At 35.2% G+C, this 23,960-nt stretch overlaps 1 protein-coding gene and 1 long non-coding RNA gene across 7 annotated transcripts in view; one reads left to right on the top strand and one right to left on the bottom strand.

Moving 5' to 3' along the window:
- The window catches only part of KANSL1L (KAT8 regulatory NSL complex subunit 1 like), a 139,078-nt gene that overhangs the window by 7,399 nt on the left and 107,719 nt on the right, over window positions 1–23,960 (bottom strand). For all 6 annotated transcript variants that reach the window (XM_050751405.1, XM_050751407.1, XM_050751410.1 and 3 more), the window contains exons 7-9: window positions 13,827–13,989; window positions 10,308–10,415; window positions 1,738–1,866 (exon numbers count right to left, since the gene is read on the bottom strand). In XM_050751405.1, the coding sequence (XP_050607362.1) occupies window positions 1,738–1,866; window positions 10,308–10,415; window positions 13,827–13,989 (400 nt within the window). The remainder of the gene's footprint in view (window positions 1–1,737; window positions 1,867–10,307; window positions 10,416–13,826; window positions 13,990–23,960) is intronic.
- Window positions 1,861–23,960, top strand: part of LOC126932527 (uncharacterized) — a 30,320-nt gene continuing 8,220 nt past the window's right edge. The window contains exon 1 of the long non-coding RNA XR_007718222.1: window positions 1,861–5,244. This is a non-coding gene — a long non-coding RNA (uncharacterized LOC126932527). The remainder of the gene's footprint in view (window positions 5,245–23,960) is intronic.

The raw sequence follows: 23,960 nt of genomic DNA, 5'->3' as shown, positions 1-23,960 counted from the left end.
TTATCTCCATTTTCTGGGGTTTTGGCAGTTTTTATCCAATATATTTCATATTGTTCCCTGAATAATCCTTCATCTCATTCCTTTATTCTTGTTTCCTGTGACTCCTATTTGTGGTTGAACCACCAGAACTATCTTAGTTTTCTTATCTAGTCTCATTTTTCATATTTGACTTTTTATTCTAATTTCTGTGAGGTGTCTGTCCTTGGTCTTCTGAACACTCTGAATTTTTTGAAAAAATGCTGCTATTAAAATACATATTTCCAAAAGTACTTGTTCTCTAGTACTCTTTTTTTTTAAATAGCATCCTGTTCTTGTTTCGTAGATGAAATTTCTCATTTCTCTCAGGATATTGATTAGAAGTTTACTTCTATTAGTATTTTCTGTATTTCTTCCAAGTTCCTTTTTTTCCCTGTTTTGGTTCCCTGTTGTGTGTGTGTATACAGTAAATATATATATGTATGCATTTACGTACTGCCCTTATTTTAGTACAGATCTTTTAAAATGACAATATTTTCCTGTATAATATAAAATCTAATACCTAGTCCATATTTACATTTCTCCATTTGTTAAAAACGTCCTTTATAGCTAGTTTCTTCAGATAAGGATCTACATGTTAAAATTGGCCATTGTCTCCTAGGTTTCTTATAGTCTAGAATAAATCATTTTTCTTACATTGACTTGACAGGCTGGACCAGATGTCCTATCCTTTTGGAATTATCTAGTTATTTCTGTGTAGTATGACATTTCTTTGTTTTATTCCTGTATGTACATCAAACTTGAAGTTAGAGCTAAAGTATCAGTCAATTTAAGAGAAACATTTTATACCTTAGGTAATATATACTTCATGTTGCATCTTATTAGATTTTTTTTTTTAAAGCTTAGTTATGTTTTGGTATGCATATATGAAAGTTCCTCAAAAGCTAGGTGAATACTTGGTTGTTCTTAGAGTGAGACACTAAAGAGCTTAATGAAACCAGCTCTGAACATGTGTGGGAATTTGTTCACTTTTTGCTACAATGTAGCTGATCAGATAGTTATCAGGTAGTGACTAGGTAGGTCTTTTATCGTGGGATATCTGAAGACACCAGAGATAAACAGATTAAATCCATTCTGTATAATTAATACATCTTGGGTGTAGTTTCTAATTTATCTTGCCAGTTAATTTTTATTTTTTATCATTTGCAATAACTGTGGCAACTATCTTGTCCCAAATCTCCAAAATAAATCCCTTTGTATTACTAGAAGAGTTCTAGTTTCCAAAGCTTTCTCTTGATCATCTTGGAACTCTATAGGCTTGTAAGGAGAATTGAACAGGGTAGTTTAGCATTTCACTTAAAGCTTGTTCACTTTCTCAAAATCCTGAGGAATCTGCAGTGCATCAACATCTCCACAGTAGGTACCATAAATGGTTAACAGTTTCTATAAGGCAACTTTACACTAGCCTATTTTGAGCCTAAAACACAACTTTGAAGATTAAATCCCATCCAGGGAGTGATTGGTAGAAGACAACTAGTCAGGGAACATAGGAGGGAAATAATTGCCATAAAGTAGGTAGATACCAGTCCACAAATAATTCTAAATTAACTACGAATATGCTGTTTCATGTTTGTAGAGTCATAGATGTTTTGTGTAATTAGTGGCTGTTCTGGATTATAAACTCCCATGAGACAGGTTATTTTAAAATCAGAATTTTTTATTTTTAACATCACTACTGCTTATATCCTCACTTTAACCTACCTAATGCTGTTTCACTCAAATGTCTTTTCTTTCTTCCCTGTAACAGTTGTGCAGAAGATTCTGACCTTATTTCAGGCTTACGTATAGGTGAATATCCATTTCTCCATTGATTCAGAGAAGTACTATGTACTAAAACAAATGAAAAGGAAATTTTAAGTTTTAGTTCCTTAACACAGTGAACATGTTAATCTGTTTTCATTTGTAACTGCAGAATTTTAAGATACCATTTCAAAATTACAGATAAATATAACCTTAAATACCAAGACAGACAACTCCAACTAAAAACATCCCCAGGAATTTCCAGTTTCTTGTATTTTCTTCATTTTTTTTGAGGGGAATGAAAAGGGAAGATGATCTGTTCTCAAAGTCTTCCAAATTACAGAAACTTTATAGAGTGAGGATTGGCTCAGATACATAAATCCTAGCGATCATCAGAATCTTTAAGTTCTTGCTTACCCTAAATCTGGAAATCATTTGGGACCAAGTAAGATTCAACATGGTGAGACTAGAGCAAGAATCTGAATCATTTAACATCTCTGATGCCTTAGTTGCATCACCTGTAAAATAGGGATAATAGCGACCTTGGGTTTATAATGATTACTTGAGTTTATTCCTGTAGCAGTAAGTAAAAGCATCTGACGTGATAAGTGTTCAGTAAATGTTAGCGTTACCATGATTGTATATCTGAACCCCCTTATTTCCAGCCTTGGTCTAATAACCAAATTGGCTTCCTTTTTTGAAAGGTTTGGAGATGTGGAAAGGAGTGGAAAAAGAAATATGTAAGCTGAAGTGCCAAACTCACACTATTGATATAAAGGGCATGGCCTACCAGCTGACAAGGAGCGTCTGGTTTCAAGATGGCAAATGACCCTAAATATGATAGACAAATACTTTTTACATAGGTACATGCACAGATATGCGCATATAAATCCATATTTGCAAGCAAAAGGTGGAACTTATAAGGCAGAATTTCTGAGGAATCTCTGAAAGACTAATACTATGTGGAATTTGAAGAGGAAACCCAGAGCAGAAGCACACAGTGAAGTACTGCCACAAAGAGGTGCGATGCCATCAAAGGTGGTCTAGACCCACAAGAAAGGAAAATTGGAAGCAGGACAACTATCTGGATATTGACTGCACATGTCAATATCTCAGTCAGACTAACAAAATCAGCTTTAGGCAGATAAATGAATGATTGGAGAGAGAAGGCAATGCCAAAGTGCCCCGCTTTGAAATGTCCGGCCCATCCCCAAATTAGTTGAAAATTTCAAATGTAGTATAAATTCCCTTCCCATCAGAAGTGTCCCATAAACAGCAGTGGTAGAACAATTAGTTTTAACTGAGTATCACAGCTTCAATGATGAGCATAGAAAACTCCAAAAATCTGAATACCAACACTAAATCAAAAAACAGGTACAAACCACAAGTGGAGAACCATCTCAAGAAATAATGGAGCATTCATGGAATACATATTAGCAACTCTTTTAACAGTTAATATTGCCAAGAGAAACAGGTAAGAGGCCCTCTGGAGAAGTGTCAGAAATAGAAAATATAATTGTCCAAATGTTAAAATCATCACTAGGCTAAGTAACAATGGAAACAGCTGAAAATCAAAATCAAGGTCTGGAAGAGGAATTCCATATCTTGATGGAATAGAGTGATAGAAAATATGGAGGGAAAAAGACCAGAATGGGGTAACAGATGAGACTAGAGAGAATGAAAAGGAGGGAATAGTTGAAGATAGTTGAAGTGTTTTCCAGAATCAATATTAAACCCTAAGATTTCAACGATGCACCTGAATGTCAAACAGCAAATGAAAATTAAATCATAAGTGCATCACAGATGATGATACCCTGAAAGTTATTAATACAAGAAAACAGCATGGCAGGAGTAATCTAAACTTACTAAAATGGTAACTAGAATTGTGAGAGGTGGATTTTAAAATGTATATGTTAAAACGTATGTAGGTATTAAAAGTGTCCATTCTTTTAATAACATTTTGCTGTAGCATTTAAGCAAACTGTAGACAATTAACGTTTCTCTTATTTTCTACAAGCAATTTTCCACTCTTCTGAAAACATCAAACTTTGTGAAAGAATCTTAACTTTCACAGAAGTTGATTTTTAAATTAAATTTTATTCAAATGTTTTCTTCACATTTATCATTTTCCTTCTAATTCGTTATTGTCTTGTAAGGTTTTCATGGACCCTTGAAATAGTAGGAAATGTATGACAATTCTACACATCCTCTTCACCTGTTCTATTGATAAACCTCCCAGCCTTTCAGTTCTTGCTCTCCCAGTCCTCTCGTAGAGTTCATCCTAAGATCACACTTTGATAGCATTTCTCATATATCCTGTCTTTACTTCCTTCCCTTTTATTCATCCAACAACTTTACAGAGATCCAATTACATGGCAAGCACTATTCTAAACCCTAGGTAAGCAAAACTAGGATTTGTAGCAGCCCTTGTAGTTTACAGGTGTTATTTCAAGGAATGCAATCGTAACGTGATAGAAAAATAAGCATTTCAGTTGTGAAACTACATGATGTTACTGAGAATGTATAAGAGTACTAGTAAGAGCTCTGGGAAAGGCTTCCCCAGATGAAGTCATAGATTCTAAATATGAACAGAAATAGCTGATAGCTAGGGGAAGGAGGAGAATAGCATGTACAATGGCCCAAGGGAACAGGACAAGTTTGGGAACTGAACAGCTATGTAGTGTAGAGTAAGGAAGCATGGTGAGAAAGAATCATGAGGGAGGGGCCAGCCTATGTAGATAGGGCTTTAAGGTGTTAAGAATATTCCTTCTCGAATGTTTTAACGGGATGGTGTGGGGAGCAGATGTGACATTAGATTTGCATTTTGAAGAGATCACTGCCTACAGTGATTAAAGGGGAAACATGGATTAAAAGTCTATTTCAGAAGTATAGATAAGAGATCATGGTGGACTGTGAGAGTAGTCGAAGGCAAGAAAGGAAACACATAAGATCATATTGACAACTTGGCAATTGGTTTAGACAGGAGGAAGTGTAGGTGACAAAAACTGAGCTTTATGTTTCTGGCTTGCTTGTGTGGGTTATGGTGCTATTGTTCCTCCTCTTCCATCTATCTGAGATATAATTTCAGAATTACAGAAAACTTGAAATAGAACAAATTTCTGTAGACCCTTTTCTGAAATCCCCCAAATGTTAACATCGTATCACATTTGCTTTACCTCCTTCTTTCAGACCACAAATGAAATTTAGTTGCTGACATGATGCCCCTTTAGCCCTAAAAACATCAATGTATTTCTGAAAACAAAGGACATTCTCTTATGTAGCCATGCAGTTCAGTGCCATTAGCTAATCTATAGACTTTATTCAGATTTCACCAATATCTCTATAATGTTATTTACAGATAATTTCAACTATTCATTGCAGATGGCATTGCAGTTGTCAGATCTCATTAAGGTCATATCTGAAACAGTTCTACTGTCTTCCATAACTTTCATAACTTTGAATATTTTGGTAAGTATAAACTCTTAAATTGGTTTTGTCTGGTATTCCTCATGATTAAACTAGTCATCATTCACTTTTCATCCCACTACAGTTTGGCTTTTCTCTGCTTGTTGCCTGAAATCAGCAATTCCATTGTAAACTGCCAAATCTAATGGACCATACAGGATAAATCCAAGCAAAGATCTGTCTACTGCCTTCACACAATTTGCCCTACCGGAATGCCAAGTTATTTATAGATATTTGTTGTTGTTTGTTTTGAGATGAAGTCTTGCTCTGTTGCCCAGGCCGGAGTGCAGTGGTGCCATCTCAGCTCACTGCACCTCCGCCTCCTGGGTTCAAGTGATTCTCATGCCTCAGCCTCCCAAGTAGCTGGGACCACAGGCGTGCACCACCACCCTTGGCCAGTCTTTGTATTTTAGTACAGATGGGGTTTCACCATGTTGCCCAGGCTGGTCTTAAACTCCTGATCTCAGGTGATCCACCCGTCTCAGCCTCCCAAAGTGGTAGGATTACAGGCGTGAGCCACTGTACCTGTCCTTATTTATAGATATTTGAATATATCATACTGTGTCATTTCTCCATGACAAGACATATGTTTGTTTTTGTTCTTTAAAGACTTGTTACTCAATATGGGCCAACAGCATCCGAATCACTTGGGACCTCGTTAGGAATGCAGAATTTCAGGTCCCATTCCAGATTTATTAAATCAGAATCTGCATTCTAACAATATCCCCAAAGTAACTTGTTTACATTTTAAAGTTTGAGAAGCACTAATCTGGAACACTTCATCCTTCTTTCTCTGTAAATTCCAATTCAGTAGTTGAAGCTGCACTTGGCATCACCATCTTTCTAGAGTTCCTCTCCTTGCCCATTTCTCATCTCCCTTAACCTCTCTTTTTCTGCCTTCTAAGCAGAGTTACATACTCCTTATTTATATCTTATATAATTTCTTTTTAAGATAGAGTCTCACTCTGTCACCCAAGCTGGAGTGCAGTTGTGCGATCATTGCTCACTGCAGCCTCGAGCTCCTGGGCTCAAGCAATCCTGCCTCAGCCTCCTAAGTCACTGGTACTACAGGCATGCACCACCATGCCATGTTGCCCAGGCTGGTCTTGAACTCCTGGGCTCAAGCAATCCCCCTACCTCAGCCTCCCAAAGTGCTGGGATTACAAGCATGAGCCACCACACTCAGCCTTCAAATGTGTTTATCCCCATTATACTATATAACAGTTATTTGTGTCTTCCTCCATTACAATTTTGACTTCCTGTAATTCACCTTTGATTCTTCAGCACTTAATAGTGTGTCTGGCACTAAGTGCTTAATAAATTCTGAACTCTAATCACTAACAGCAAAAGAAAAATTAATGACGAGCTATTTAAGACAGATATATAGGATGAAATTTCTCATTACATTATTTATGCATTCCCCTTAATTGTGTGCCTAACACATTTAACTGCCTTATTTTTTGTTTTTTTTTCTTTTTAGAAACAGGGTCTCACTTTGTCACCCATCCTGGGGTGCAGTGGTATAATTATGGCTCAGTGGGAGCCTCAACCTCCCAGGCTTGAGTCATCCTCCTGCCTCAGCCTCCCAAGTAGCTAGGACCACAGGTGTACACCACCATGCCCAGCTAATTTTTGTATTTTTTGTGGAGATAGGGTTTCACTATATTTCCCAGGCTGGTCTTGAACTCTGGGCCCAAGTGATCCTCCTGCCTCAGCCTCCCTAAGTGCTGGGATTACAGGTATAGGCCACCACGCCCGACCTGCCTTATTTTTTTAAATCAAATAGAACAACATTAAAAGAAACATAATTAATCTCTAATAGCATATATTTTCATATTTGTCTACTCTTTCAGTCAATACGTTTTATATTTCATATATCAAATATGAAATAATTTTAATTAAATGTATACTTATATTTTTATCACAACTCTTATTTTTTCAGATGGCTGTATAACATTCCTCTGATTAGAAACAATGTTCTTTAGCTATTTCCTAGCTGTTGACCATGATACTTATCATCATAATGATAATGCTATTAAAGACATTCTTAAAATAATCATCTTCATGGATACATTTTTTTCCCTTTTGAAAAAAATCTAGTCTTAGGACAGATTCCAACAAGTGAACTCGCATCATTAAAAGGTAACTGCACATATTACTTATATTTTTCTGTATTTTAGGCTTTTTCCCCTTAGCATAGATAATTGTTTTTCATCCTTGGTGCCTTCATCTTTTTTCTCTTTAATTTTTGCTGTGGAAAAATTTCAGATAAACACAAAAGGAGACTAGAATAATGAACTCCCATATACCTATCCTTCAGTCTCAGCAGTGAACAACTTACAACGAATCTTATTTCATCTCTCCCACCAACATTTTTGCTAGAATATTCAAAAGCAAATCCCAGACATATCTTTTCATCTGCATATATGTTAGTGTGAATCTCTAACAAACTGAAAAAGTGCATCTGGGTTTATGTAACCACAATGCATTATTACAAGTAGCAAAATTAACAATAATTCATTAATATCTAACAGCTAGTCCATGTTCAGATTTCTCGTTTCAAAAATTATGTGTGTGTATATAAACAGCAGGTTTATTCAAATCAGTCTCAATAAGGTCCACACATTGCATTTGGTTGATATAAGAATAAATATTTCTACATGGCTATAATTGTACCAGACACACAAGTAAAATATTTTCATCCTTTTATATCACAACATTCTTTGATGAGTATGTTTCCATCTTTATATGAACTTTTAAGATATTTTTTAAGGCTGTATATTCCACTGTAGTATATTTAACCATATCCCTATTGTGCTCTTCAAGTTGTCGCTAATTTTTCATTATCACAAAAACATGATAAGATGAATACAGTTGTGAATAAAGGTTTCATATTTAGGATTAGACTAGATTCCTGGAATAATTGGGTCAGAACATAGGGTTAACAGTCAGTAAACATTTATGGGGAATAGGTACAAAAGTAAACAAGGGAGTTTTTAAGCCACACTGAACTTATAAAAAAAGACATAGTTTAAAGGCCTTGTAATGCATTTCGCAGAGTTCCCCAAAAGGCTTGTATCAATTCTTAATATCCAAGATATTTGAGGGCACTATTTTTACTATAGTTGTGCAAACTTGATGATTATGTTTAAAATCATAAATGTTACAGGCAAAAGTAGTAAACTTTCGCATAGTGTCTGACTATAAGCTCAGTTAATATTATTATTTTCATTATCATCAAGTACACTTTTTCTTGTTATTCTTTTAAGACATTCATTTTTAACATTGAACGTTTTAATCCATCTGAAATGTATTTTAATGTTCATCCAACTTAAATTTGTTTTAAAGCACTTTGTGAGTTAATGATCTCACTTTTTAATTCTTCCAAAGAGTCGTTATTTAATACCTTTGATTACAAAGGAAACTTGGTTATATAGAGCATAGCTCCAAGCCAGACTGCTTGGGTTTGAATTCTGGCTCTTCTATTACTCAACTGTAATTTGGGGAAGATTAGTCAAGGAGAATAGTAATACCTACCTCACAGAGTTATACAGACTTAAATAAGTAATATAAAGCCCTTCAACCAGTGCTGACATATAAATGATGCTTTATAAGAATTTGTTGTTGTCATTATTCTTTATTGACTAAGTCATTTTTTCAACATAGTAGGAAATACCAACTTCTGTCTCTAGAATTTTTTTAAGCTCCCTTGATCTGCCTTCTATCAGAACCATGTTTTCATGATTATAACTTCATAGTCCTGCTATTAATCTTCTAAAAATTTAATTCAACATTTTCTGTCTGAGATAAACTTCAGAATAAATTTGTTCCAATAATACCTCTGATTCTGATTAGGATTATATTCTACTTGTAGATTAATTTAGGGAAAATTGACAACTTCAGTTATGATACTGTCTTCTGACAGGAAGAGGATATTTCTCTCCATCTAGGAATGTCCTCATGTTTCTCACTAAACTTTTGAAGTAGTCCTCATGTAGGTACTTGTTAAGTTTGATGAAAAATACTTTATATTTTCATTGTCAATGTGTCTAACATATTTTATTCCTTTACATAGGCTATCTAGTTACTATTGGTACTTATAAAAGCTGTTATTTTTATAAATTTATTTTATAATACCCCAGTTCTAACAGGTATTCATTTCACTTGAGTTTTTGAGGTAGATTATTTCATATAGAAATAATTTATATTAAATTTATAAGACTTTTCTGATGTTTAGATTTTAACTTTGTGGTTAATCAAAATATGTTGTTTTCTTTCTTCTAATTGCTTCCAAGCATAGAATTCACCCACATTCATAGAACTCATAAACATTTCGTTATAATTTCCTCAAGTTTTATTTTGTAGTTTTAACATTTTATGTACAATTCTTGGAATTAACTAGAAGTTATTCTGATTAATAGCATTAAATGAGTATGTAAAAGAATTCTACTGGGAAAGACTAACAGTAATATTTTCTCCATGAGAAATGTTCCACTTTCCCACTGATATACAATTCTTCCCTCATATATAATCAACTATAGAGTTTATTTCATTGATCTATTTTCTTGAACAGGAGCAAAATAGAATCTACATTATTATAGATTTTTGTCATGTTTCCATATGTGGGTTGGCTAGATTTTCTCTAAACTTTTATAGTAATTCCTTTTATATTTTCCCCTGTTTAGTCTTCCCATTGTGCTTTAGAATTATTTTAAGTTAAACAAATTCTATGAGAACTTCAAGTTATATTACATTAATCATATGAACTATTAGGAAGAATTTATATCTTTATTGATCTTACCATACAGAAATACTGTTTTTCCATATTTATTTAAATTTTTATTATATTTATCAGTAATAGTTCATAATTATTCAGTAGGTATTGCACATTTCATGTTAAGATTGTTCTTGTATTTTATGTGTACATGGTTTGTAAAAAGTGAGTATTAAAAATTAAGGATTTTCATTTATTCTTTTGTTAAATTTTATTTCCTTAGAATGCAAAAACAGTAAGTATAAAGACATAAAAAGGCATATAAAGTACAAGAACTGTAAATGTGACATACCAGGTGATGGAGATATGATATATTCATCTACAAATTTATTTTCAGCAAGATTGCCTTTTATTTCAGTCCTTTTTAACAGTGTTTCAAAGTGAAAATGAAGAGGCACATCTGGAAAAATAAAGTAAAAAAGGTATTTTCAAATACCACTCTTTGTAATACCAGGATTACAGATTGTAACATTAAAATTGCTTTCTTTCTGTAAATAGCACATAAGCTTAAGAAAATAAGCAAAAGTTTGAAATGTAACAACTATCAGAATTGACAAAATACTCTTTCCAAGCATGTTGGTAGCAGTATTTTAGAAATTACTGGTTAGGTGCACCTAATCAACAAATTAAAAAGCTAACAGAGAAACAACTTCATGAACTTCCTGAAATAGTACATAAGATGAACAGTACTTCTAAATATTAATAAATACTATTCACAGATGAATGGAAACAAATATACCCAAGAAGTCTTTAAGAAAACCTACACCTGCTAAATCCATTCCCATCCCATCCCGACAAACTTTGCATTTGAAATAATGAAATTTCCAAAAAATTACATACTTTTAACTTCTTGGGAGAAAACCACTATAAGTCAGATGCAACCTTTTATGAAAACATCAAAGTTCATATTCCCTTATTTTACTATATTATATATCACAATGAATCTACTTTTATAAAGATTAAAACCTGTTGACAACCTAGTTTTGTTTCTAAATAGAGGCTTGGAGACTTTCAATTCACTATGTTTGTATTCTGTACTCTCACAACCAAAGAGGAGTTAAGCAATGTAGTAGTTATGCTTCACATTTACTAAAGGCTTTTTCTTTCAACCAAGAATGAAAAAACAAAATCATCTGAAAAAGTATTTATTAAGAGACACTTAACTTTTCCTTGAGAACATATTTTATAACTCAGTTAATAATGAAAATTTGGCTATTGAAAGAAGGTACTGTAAGGAAACTTAATTTGAATACATAAATGAAGATAGACCCAGGAAGGGCCTGGATTTTATTATTTGTTTGTTTTATTCTTGAGACAGGGGCTGGCTCTGTTGCCCAGGCTGGAGTGCAGTAGCATGATTCTGGCCCACTACATTCTCAACCTCCTGGGCTCAAGCAGTCCTCCCACCTCAGCCTCTCAAGTAGCTGAGACTACGGGTGCACACCTCCATGCCTGGCTAATTTAAAAATTTTTTTTTCTTTAGAGACAAAGTCTTACTGTGTTCCCAGTCTGATCTTGAATTCTTGAGCTCAAGCAATCCTCCCACCTCAGCCTCCCAAAGGGTTGGGATTACAGGCATGAACCACTGTGCCCACCTGGCTGGGTCTGGATTTTAAACAGAAAAAAATTCTCTCTTCTTCAAAGGATGTATCTTAGTGGCAGATCCATACTCAAGTGTGGGAAAATATGCAAAACAAAAATTAGTTCATGAGTATCATCATGGAATTTGTTCCAAGGGACAGATGTAAGATGAGTTTGAATCTTGGTATTATGATCATATGAAAATTAGGTGACAAAATGAAAATGGGAATAAAAATTAAATATTCTTCTTTAAAATGCTCCTTAAACATTTCAGGATTCTGATATTTTCCAATTACCTAAACATAAGTTTGTTGCATTTGTTTCTCCAAAGCAATATTATAAGGAGAGTATTACCAGTTCTACCACTGTTCTTTGTGATTTGTGCGAAAACATGATTTAACAAGAAAAGGTCGTTGTTCCGTCTATATTCCTTTCTTAATATCCACACATGACCTGTCAGCTTTTGTAAAACTATTTCATTGCCTTTTATTGTACTTATTAGTTTACCTTTCAGTTGTTTTAAACTAGAATGCAAGTACCTTGAGGGATTTATTTGTATTTATACTCCTAGCATTTATTTAGTACTTACATATAGTAGGTATTGAGATTTTTATTGAATGTAAGAAGGAATGGATATAACGAAATAGTAGATAAACAATCTAATCTTATTTATTAGAGGGGGCATAAGAGTCTTAGGATAAGGAGTATTTATACCAGCTCTCAGGGTTATGTCATCAGAGAAATATATTTGCTAATAAGAAAACAGGCAGTAAAGTAATGGTGAGGAGTTTGGTTCTGGAGAATGACTACCTCAAATCCTGGCTCATCATTTATTAGCCAAGTAATCTTGGATGAGTAATATCATGAAGCTTAGTTTTCTCATATGTCAGATGAGCAGAACAAAGATATCTATTCTCATGGAGTTGTGAGAATTAAACAAGAAAATGTAATGTGCTTAATATATACATGGCTCAATATGTGCTAATACTAAATATTAGCTACATTATTATTGTTATATGGATTATTTCATCATATTATTAAGGTTTCCTTAAATATAGAATAAAATAGTTCTTGTTAGAAACTTAAATCAAGGTAATGGTGTAGCTAAGAAGCCACTCTACTACTGATAAAAAACTAAATTGAGATTCAGGGCAGGGGGACAGGTTCAAAACACAGAGCTTTACAAATAGGATCAGTCCCTTGATTTTGAGAATTTAAAAGACCATTAGAACTATAAGCGGAAAATGGAACAAAAGCCAAGCTGAGATATCCCCTAATAAAGAGAAGAACCTGAGATAACCAATGTGAGGGATATTTTCTTTCTCCCCTAAATATTTACTTTAGTTCCAATATAGACAAGAGTGTAAAAGGTTCCACAAAAATCAAGAACTGAAAATTGAAAACCACCTAGAGTAATCCTAGCATTTTTGGGAGGTTGAGATGGGAGGATCACTTGAGGCCAGAGGTTCAAGACCAGCCTGGGCAATATAGTGAGATCCCATCTCTACAAAAAAATTTAAAAATTAGCTGGGTGTGGTGTCATGCACCCAAGTAGTCCCAGCTACTTGGGAGGCTGAGGTGGGAGGATTGCTTGAGCCCAGGAGGACAAGGCTGCAGTGAGCTATGATCATGCCACTGTACTCCAGCCTGGGCAACAGTAGCAAGACCCTGTCTCAAAATAAATAAATAAATAAATAAAATAAAAAACACTTTAGAGATGTAAGGATGTATAAGCCTCATTTACTCAGTTATAGAATACTGATACTCTTGAGGTTGACTATACTTATAGGTACACAGTTTTCCCTCTGCATTGAGAAATTCAATGCAGATTATAAATGGAGAAATATTTTATGGCAGGGAAACCTCCATGTATAACAGTACATTAGAAAAAGAACACTGAATTACGGTTACTCAGAAACATTTCAACAGCACAGCTGTGTTACCAATAAAATGCTCAAAATTTAACAAGATAAAAACCTATTAATTTCCTAAAGTAAATCAAGTTCGTTTAGAAGGAATTAAAGAATCAACTTACACAGATAGAACATTAACAGTGCATGTGACTAGATTAATTCCTCTATAACAAATTTAGTTCTCAAGGCATTGCTTAGTTCTAGTATCTACTGAAAAAAATTGGTAAAATCAGATTATATTAGATTCTCTGTATCTAGAGGATTAGATTTCAGTATAGAAAATATGGTTACTTAGAAATTGTTACAAGGAGGCTTACCTGATGGCAATGATAGAACAGAATGGAAAGAGGAATCTAACTCTGATACATGGTCTCTTAATAGGTAAGACTCTGAATTGCGTTCATAGCTACTCCAAGTTGAAGCTGATTGCAGGCAAGGCATTTGGGTAGTGTTTAAAAATGTTTCTTTTGAAGGCAAAGTCTGCAAGGAAAAACCATATTAGAATATCACAGCAAAAGCATCCATAAATAATAGCATATCTCTACATTTATTTAGGTTATCTTTAAAATTTTCCAATTCTACAAAGTTTTACAAATATTTTGCTACATATATTCCTAATTAACTTTAATATTTATTCAATCATAAAAGGGATTTAAAAATACAATTAACTTTTATATATTGAAGTATTCTACAACTTTGCTATAAACTTTCTTTTTCTAATAATATACAGCTTCTTCTAATCTTTGATTATCTAAACATACTAGCTGGAAATAATAACAGTGTAATTTTTTTTCTTTCGATCCTACTAGTTTTATTTTTAGGGAGTTCCAACCATGCTGGATGGGTTCACCAATTTAATAATGAATAAAAATGATCAAGGGAGACATTTGTGTTTTGTTCCTGATGGTAATGGGAATGCCTTTAATTTATCAGAATAAGAATGCTATGAATTGCAGGTTTTTTTTTTTTTTTTTTTTTTTTTTTTTTTTTTGGTATGGTTCTTTATCGGAATATATTCCTAGCTTGCCAAAAGAACTTGAAAAGAGTATGTTAATACTGAATTTAATCATATGCTTTTTCTGAACCTAATAAAATGATAACACGACTTTACTCTATTAAAGCGACAAATTGCATTAACAGATTGTATTTTTTATTTTATTTTCTTTTTGAGACAGAGTCTCTCTCTGTTGCTCAGACTAGAGTGCAGTGGCAGGATTTTGGCTCACTACAACCTCTGCCTCCTGGATTCAAGTGATTCTCCTGCCTCAGCCTCCTGAGTAGCTGGGATTACAGGCACACACCACCGTGCCCAGCTACTTTTTGTATTTTTAGTGGAGACAGGGCTTCACCAGTTGGCCAGGCTCGTCTCGAACTCCTGACCTCAAGTGATCCAGCCTGCCTCAGTCTCACAAAGTACTGGGATTACAGGTGTGAGTCACCCCACCTGGCCACATTAACCGAGTTTTAAAATGTCAAACCAAAGTAAGATTATTCTTGAAGAATCCTGCTAGGAGTTTATCAGGTTTGTTAACCTCTTCAAGGAGCCAGTAACTGGACTTGTTCACTTTCTATATTGTATGCATGTTTTATATTTCATTGATTCCTACTTTAAGATTAATCAAATATTTTCTTAAATGTTTCCCATCTCTTACTTTTTATTCATTCTTTTACTTTATTTTAGTGGTTTCCATTGAGATTACAATGTGCATCCTTAGCCAGTTGGCTTTACAGTATAATACAAATTATTCCTTTTACCATTTCCCTGAAAATACTAGGACATTAGAACTCCATTTACTCTCATGTTTTTGCATTATCATTGTTAGGCATTTGAATTCTACATATATTTATGACCCCACAATATACTGCTATTATTGTTTGTATCATCAACATTCATGCATACCACTCATATATTTATGTGGTCTCATTGCTTGTAGCGCCTTCGTACAATTCCCTACTTCCAATGTGGGATCATATTCTCCCTTTGCTATTATCATAGTGTAGGTTTGCTTTCTCCGAATTCTCTCAGTTTTTACTTGTCTGAAACATTTGCATCTTACCATTTTTAATATTTTTGTGGATACAGAATTCTGGGTTGGCTTTTTTTTTTCCCCCAGTACTTTAAGGATACTTTCATTCTTCTGGTTCTCATTATTTCTGGTGATTAGTTAGCTATAGGTTTTATTATTGCCCCCATTTGAAAGTAATGTGCCTTTTTTGCTCTGGCTGCTTTTAATATTTTCTCTGTGTCTCTACTTTTTTAGCAGGCCTTACCATAAGATTTCTGTCTTGGTCCATTCAGACTGCTATAACAAAATACCATAGACTAGGTAAATAATAGAAATTGACTTCTCACAGTTCTGGGGACTAAAAAGTACTAGATCAAAGTGCTGGCAGATTTAGTGTCTGACAAGGGTCTACTTTCTCACTGATAGATGGCTGTAACCTCACATGATGGAAGGAAGAGCTTTCTGGGGTTTCTTTTATAAGGGCACTAATTCCATTAATGACTTCATGACCTAATAACTTCCCAAAGGCCCTATCCAAATAACATCACATTGGAAATAAGGTTTCTACATATGAGTTTTGGGGGAGACACATTCAGTCTATAGCATTGCACCCAAGCCCCCCAAAATACACGTCCTTCTCACATGCTGAATATTTCATTCCATCCCAGCAGCCCAAAAATCTTAACTCATTCCAGCCTCAACTGAAAAATCCAAAGTCCAGAATCTCATCTAAATATCATCTAAATCAGATATGGGTGAGACTCAAGGTATACAATTCATCCTAAGGCAGATTGCTTTCCAACTGTGAACCTCTAAAACCAACATGTTATGTGCTTCCAAAATACTGTGGTGGGAAAGGCATAGGATAGATATTCCTATTCCAAAATAAAGGAATAGGAAAGAAGAAAGAAATGACAGGTTCTGAGCAAACCAACCCAACAGGGAAAATTCCATTAAACCTGAAGGTTCCAGAATAACCTTCTGCTTGATGCTCTGCCTTCCAGACTCAGTAGGCTATGGTCCCATCCCCACAGCTATTGGCTGGAGTCCCAAGTCTGTGGCTCTTCCAGGTGGTTATTCTGCCTCTGTCATTCAAGCTAACTTGGGGTCAGGGGCCTGTGGCTCTCCTAGGCTAGAATCATGCACCAGTGGCTTTGCCACGCATAGCCTAAGCCATGGCTCCCTAAGTGTTGGCAGAGACTGTAGACACCACCAAAATCTACCACCTGTGCTGCCTGCAGGGTTGGCCATCACAGCCTACACTATACCAGGCCCACCAGAGCCACACTTTAGAGAAGCCAGTGGTGGGGAGCAGAACCCATAATGTAAGGTTCTATTGGGCAGTGCATGCTGAAGTCTCACAGGCTCAAGTGGCTCCATATTTGAAACTTCTTTGCCCCAAGGGACTTTGCACTCTGGTCCTATGCTGGGAGGGGCAGCCTCCATTATCTCTATACTGCCTTCAGGGTCATTCTTCTATTGTCTTCTGTTGTCTTGGAGAATATCTCCTGGCTTCTGCAGAGAGGGCTGATCCATACTAATCTCTTTATCAAAAGGCCCCTTGGCCACACCCTTAGTGTTTTCTCCAAAGCTGGCTTTTTCTTTCTTTACAATATGAGTAGGCTAAGACTTTTCCAAATCTTTAAGTTCTGCTTCCTTTTTGATTAACAATTCCTCTTGTAGTCATTCTTCTGGCTTCTATCATAAGCAGTCAGAAGGAGGAACCAGGTCAGTCCTTCAGCAATTTTCTAAGAGATTTTTTCAGCCAAATAACCAATTTCATGGCTTGCGATTTCTACCTTCCACAAAACACTAGAACATGGATACAGTTTCACCAAGCTCTTTGCCACTTTATAACAAGGATTGCTTTTCCTCGAGTTTCCAGTAACATGTTCCTCATTTCTATCTGAGGTTTTATCTGAATGGCCTTAACATCCATATGTCTACCAACATTCTGTTCAGGATTATTTAGGCATTCTCTAAGAAGATGGAGGCTTTCTCCAAAGTGCTCCTCTTTTCTTTCTGAGCCCTCATTAGAATCACTTTTAAAGATCTGGTCACAACAATATAGGTGTTTTCTAGCATGCACCTCAAAACTCTTCCAGCCTCTATCCATTACCCAGTTCCAGAGCTACTTCCACATTTTCAGGCATTCATTACAGCAGCACTCCCACTTCTCAGTACCAAAATCTGTGTTAGTCATGACTTTCCAGAAAAACAGAACTGAGAGAAAGAAAAAAATTTATGATAGGAATTGGCTCATGCAATTATGTAGGTCAAGAAGTCCCATCATCTGCCATCTGCAGGAAAACCGATAGTGTAACTCAGAATCGAAAGGCCTGAGAATCAGAGGAGCTAATGGTGTAAATGGTGTAAATCCCAGTCTGAGTTCAAATGCTTGAAAATCAGGAGACCAATGACCAATCAACTCCAAAGGCCTGAGAACCAGGAGTGCCAATGTCCAAGGGCAGGAGAAGATACACCAGCTCAAGCAGAGATGGCAAATTCAGCCTTTCTCTACCTTTTTGTTCTAGTCATCCCCTCAACAGATTGAATCATAGTCACTTGCATTGATGAAGATAATCTTTATTTAGCCTAAAAATTCAAACGCTAATCTCCTCTGGAAACACCCTCACATACACACACAGAAATACTGTTTTACTACCTATCTGACCATTCCTTATCCCAGTCAAATTGACACATAAAATTAACCATCACATATGCCTTGATGTAATTTCCATGTATTTGTTCTCTTGGAGGTTCACAGAACTTCTTGAGTTTATGGATAGATGACCTTTATTTGAGGGATATTATTATTTTTCAAATGTTACTTCTGCCTTATTCTTTCTCCTTTTTTCTAGGCTCCAATAACATATATGGATTTTTTTTCATCTAGTCATACATTTCTCTATTTTTCTGTATTTTTTTCTTTATCTCTGTGCTTCCATTTTAGTGTTTTCTATTAATTTTTTCTATTAAGTCTTTCAGTACACTAATTTTATCTTCTGCTCTACCTAATTTGTAGTTAAATTTATCTGGTGAGGCATTAATTCCTCATGTTATATTTTCAGTTTGAGAATGTTTATATAATTCTTTTTTAAAAAAAGATATCTAATTATCTGGTGAAATCATGTGTTTTCTTCTACCTGTTCTCTATTTTTTTTTTTAAACATACGAATTATATGAACACAATTTAGCCAAGCTCTTTGCCACTTTATAACAAAGAGCACTTTTCCTCTAGTTTCCTATAACATGTTCCTCATTTCCATCTGAGGTTTTATCAGAATGGCTTTAATGTCCATATTTCTACTAACACTCTGTTCAGGATTATTTAGGCATTCTCTAAATAAAATGCATTTAAAGGCATTCCTTTTAAATAATCATTTAAAAGTTTTTGCCAGCTAAATCTAGTATCAGACTCACTTGAGTATCTGTCTCTATTGTCTGTTTTCCTTTTGAATTTTGGTCATGTAGTTCTTTTCACCATGCCTACTAATCTTTGATTGAATGACAGATGGTATGTTTTAAAAACCACATAGGTTCCAAAGGATGTGATCTTTCTCTAGTGGGGGTTCTCTCTCCCCACTACTAGCTGGATAAAATAGAGACTTCTCTCCTTAATCTGACAGTATGAGTAGTTAAATCTGGGTTGCAGCCCTAGTATGATTCATACATATGATTTGCCCCTCAAGGTTTTCAACCAAATATTTATTTTATAGAATTATCCCCAGTCATCCAGACCTCTAATCTTAAGAGTATACTGAACAATGCCACCCTGCTTACAGGGGACTTTTGCCATTTATGTTTTAAGCATCCTGCTCTGTGCAGCCTCAGTATTCAGCAAATGTTCTGAGGAAAACATTGGTCAAAAATGCTCTGAAGTGAAAACTGGCCATGTGCTTCACGCCTCCTAAAACATCACCAAAAGCATCCCCCATAACTATCATTACTGGCATTTGCATCAAATCTGAAACTTCCTGCCAGAGCTTCAGGGTAATAGTGGTTGCAGAAGCCAGCTTCTGGGGACCTAAGTTAGACTTTCTCCTCTAACCTTTATTTTTATTAATTATTTTTTCAATTTCCATTTATTATTTCTCTCTGTGCTCTCTTTTGTGTAATTTTATTGAGCTCAATCTTTCAACTCAGTTCTCTCTTGAGCTCTGTCTATACACTTTTTAATCATACTAGCAATTTTCTGATGTATTTTCCTTAAAAAAATTACTTACTTTTACATTTTGTATAGGATAATTCTAATATTTGAAGTTATTTTATAGGAATATGTGTGTGTATATGTGTGTATATATATGTATACATATTTATACAATATCTCTAAAATGTTTGTGTATGTGTATGTGTGTATATATATATATATACTTCCAATTAATTTCTTCCATATACACACACACACACACACACACACACATACACAAACATTTTAAGAGATTTATTTTGTATATTCATACATTTGCATGCATATATTAACATATGTGTATGGTTTTTTGTTTGTTCATTTCTACTGACTCTCATCTTGTGTGTTCTGTGATTTTTTTTTTTTTCTTCTTATTGGGAATTCATTTTTGTTGAAACTTTGTTCATGGGATATTTGGAAGCTTCTGTTGAGAGTTTATTCCCCTAGAAAGGATGTCTATTGTCTGAGCCAGTCATCTAGAACTACTGTTCTAACCTATTTTAAAACCCAATTTTTATCTTTAAAACAAAAACAAAAACACTTGAGTAGCATGATTTCAAACTTCAAAAATAAAAGAGGCCTGACTTCTTATTTTAAATTCTACGTAGACACTCTATTTTCCCTTTTCATCCACAGCCCAAGGCTAAGAAAGGCAAATTCTCTGCATCTCTGTGCAGTAGATCTGAGTTCTAGTTCACCCATTCACAAAGTCTATAGCCTACCATTGGAGACTCTTGGCTTTATGCAGAATTTCTAAAATGATTCCTCACATCTTCCAGGTTTTTGCCTCCAGTCACTCTCAGGAATATCAAATAAAAACTTCTATGGAGTTTAATTGGAAAATACTCATAAGAAAGCTTCAGACTTCAATGGGTCACTTCTTTCTCTGGATTCTTAGTATGTTTCTCTTCTGCCCCCCGCCCCACCACACTTCTCTTTCCTCTCCCTTTCTCTTATTCTGAGCATTTTTTTTTAACCAGATGATTTCTGTATTGTACAAAATATTCTTTATATTTTACATTCTATTTTGTGGTACCTGGAGGTTTTTCTACGGTAACGTTCCTACCATATCACTGGAGTCAGAAGTGCAGAATTGGACCTAGCAACTGAAAGGTCACTCTGACCTTTAAAAAACTGTCTCAGGGAGGCTGAGGTGGGAGGATCACTAGAGCCCAGGAGTTTGAGTCCAATATGGGCAACAGAGTGAGACCCTATCTTTAAAAGAAAAATTTTCTTTCGATAAAATGATTTTGTTGGCTGGCATACTATAATAGGAAATCAGAAGCTAAAATAAGAAACTAGACATTATAGTGCTTCTCAAGGAATGCAATGTGTGACAGATGATCACAGACACTTTCAAACTTGTGGAGAAAAGATATTAAGCAATAGCTACAATTGGAGTTGCTATTAAAAAATCAGTTTTGACAGTAGAAAAGGCATTTTCATTTCTGCCCATGAAGAACAGCTATAGGACTGATGTCAAACAACTGTTTTCAGAACTTGGACCATAGGCAACACATGAGTGGTATCTCTGGGAAATGAACAACAAATGAGGCAATCCTGTATATCTACCAGTTTGTTGCATGGTGGTATATTCCCAGACTTTGGCACAAACAAGGTGGCTCAGGTAGGGAGTAGCAGTCTAGCTGACTGGCAGAGATAGATATTTGAGTTGGGGAAGAACAAGGCAGCTGTAACTTGCAGAACAGAATGCCAGAAAAGAAGCAGAGAAAGGCTCCAGAAATCCTCTTAGGGTATCTTTTAATCTTTTGCTAAATAATAATCTATGTATGCATAGAGTGAAACAACAGACAAATTTAAAAACAATTAATTCCAGGGGTTGGAAAAAAGCATAAGAAAAAAACACAAAACATGGGAAAAATAAAAAACAAATGGCAAGATGGTCAATTTAAACCTAACCCTATCAAAATTACATCAAGTATAAATGGTCTAAGCACTTCTAATTAAAAGGCAGAAACTTCAGATTGGATAAAAAAGCCACACCCAAATATATAACATCCACAAGAAAACCACTTTAAATATAAAGTAATAGGTAAAAAGCAAAAGCAGACATACCACTCAAGCGCTAGCCAGTAGACTGCTGAAGCAGCTGTGTAAATATAGTAGTCTCCCTTATAGTGGATGCCTAAAACTTTAAAGAGTGGCAGGTGCAGTGGCTCACACCTATAATCCCAGCATTTTGAGAGGCCACAGCAGGAGGATAGCTTGAGCCCAAGGAGTTCAAGACCAGCCTGGGGCAACATAGTGAGACCCTCTCTACAGAAAAAAGAAAAAAAATTAGCTGGGCACAGTGGCACACACCTATAGTCCTAGGTACTTGGGAGGCAGAGGTGCAGGATCACTTGAGCCCAGGAGGTTGAGGCTGCAGGGAACTGTGATTGTGCCACACTCCACTCCAGGGCTCAAGTGATCCTTCCACCTCAGCTTCCCAAATAGCTGGGACTATAGGTGCACACCACCATGCCCAGCTAATTTTTGTATTTTTTTGTAGAGACAGGGTTTCCCCATGTTTCCCAGGCTGGTCTGAAACTCCTGATCCCAGCCCAAAGTGCTGGGATTACAAGAATGAGCCACCATATCCAGCCCATACACTCTTTTCAAGTGTGCATGGAATGTACATGATGAACATTTCATGGCAGGAGGATCACTTGAGCCTTTAACGTATTTTAATATTTAAATTACATAAATAGTATTGCTATGGAGAACTCATTCTGGGCCCATTTGTTTATACTTGAGCTAGTTCCCACATACTGTATTACTGTAAGTCAGTATCTGGTAGTCCTGTCCACCCTCCTCCCCTTCTCTTCATGGACCTTTATTTGTCCATATTCACTTTTGAATGTTAAGTTTCCAAAATAGACAGCTGGTATTTTGACTAAGATTACTTTAAATTCAGGAAACCGAATGTCTCCCACTTTTAAGTCTTTATATCTTATATAAAAGCTTTATATTTGTTTCCAAAGTAGTCATATATATATAGTCAATTCTTAGAAAATTGACAGTATGCTTTTGGGAATGTAACTTGTTTTTTAATATATTTTTAACTGGTTATTACTAATGTGGAAAAATAGTTCTAATTTTTTGATTCTGTTGGATTTTCTATGAAATTACTTCATGTGAAAATAATGACAGTTTTATTTCACCCCTACAATCAAAAAAATTTTCCTTCAGAACTTTAAAGACAATTTTCTATTTTCATCTAGCATCTGGAGTCATTAATGAGAATTTCAATGGCAGTTTCATTCTTACCCATTATAGGTCATAATTTGCTTTTGTTAGCTGTTTTCCCTTCAGAAGCTTTAACATCTTATGTTCTAGATATTCAGAAATTTCCTAGGAATCTGTTTAAGTGTGGGCTGTTTATTTAATTCATAATGCTCAAAAGTTTGTGGGCCTTATCAAACTGTAGACTTCATGTCTTCATTTTAGCTGTGGAAATAGTCATGTATAATTTTTCTTTGTGTTCTGGGAGATTTATTTGACTCTATTTTCTAGTTCTTATACTAAAATTTTAATTCTAGTTATTTTATTTTAAATTTCTTTCGTACTTTTTTTTTTTTTTTTTTTTTTTTTTTGAGACAAGGTATTGCTGTCATCCAGGGTGGAGTGTGGTGGCACGATCTATCAAGGCTCACTACAGCCTCCACTGCCTGGCTCAAGCAGTCCTCCCACCTTATCCTCCAGAGTGGCTGGGACTAGAGGTGGACACCACCATACCTGGATCATTTTTAAATTTTCTGTAGAGACAGTATCTCATTATGTTGCCTAGGCTGGTTTTAATTCCTGGGCTTAAGAGACCCTCCTACCTCAGCCTCCCAAAGTGCTGGGGTTACAGGCCTGAGCCATCACACCAGGCCTTATTTTAAATTTCTAAAGGCACTTTTTTTTTTTGTTTTGTTTCATGATTGTTTCCAAGCTGCTGTGGAAGTTATTTTCTGTTCTTTGAATTATTAATTTCTTCCAAGGTCAGCTATATTCTCCTTCTTGCTGATGGCTTTTCCTCATATGTTTAATGACTCAGAAATACTGGAAATGCTTTACCTCTAGATCTCTGTGTGGTTTGTTCCCTTCTCACTTCAATCAAGTCTCTAAGCAAACGTCAGTTATTCCAGAAAGTACTTCTGACTCTCCTATCTGAAATAAACTCCTTTCTCCTAGAATTCTCTATCTCCTTACTTTAGTTCAATTTTTTTCCCCAAAGCACAGCATTAGTTAACATTTACACTTTTTCCCTC

This window comes from Macaca thibetana, chromosome 12 (assembly GCF_024542745.1).
Source record: "Macaca thibetana thibetana isolate TM-01 chromosome 12, ASM2454274v1, whole genome shotgun sequence".
NCBI classification, from domain to species: Eukaryota; Metazoa; Chordata; class Mammalia; order Primates; family Cercopithecidae; genus Macaca; species Macaca thibetana.
This window is presented reverse-complemented; position numbering and strand designations above follow the sequence as displayed.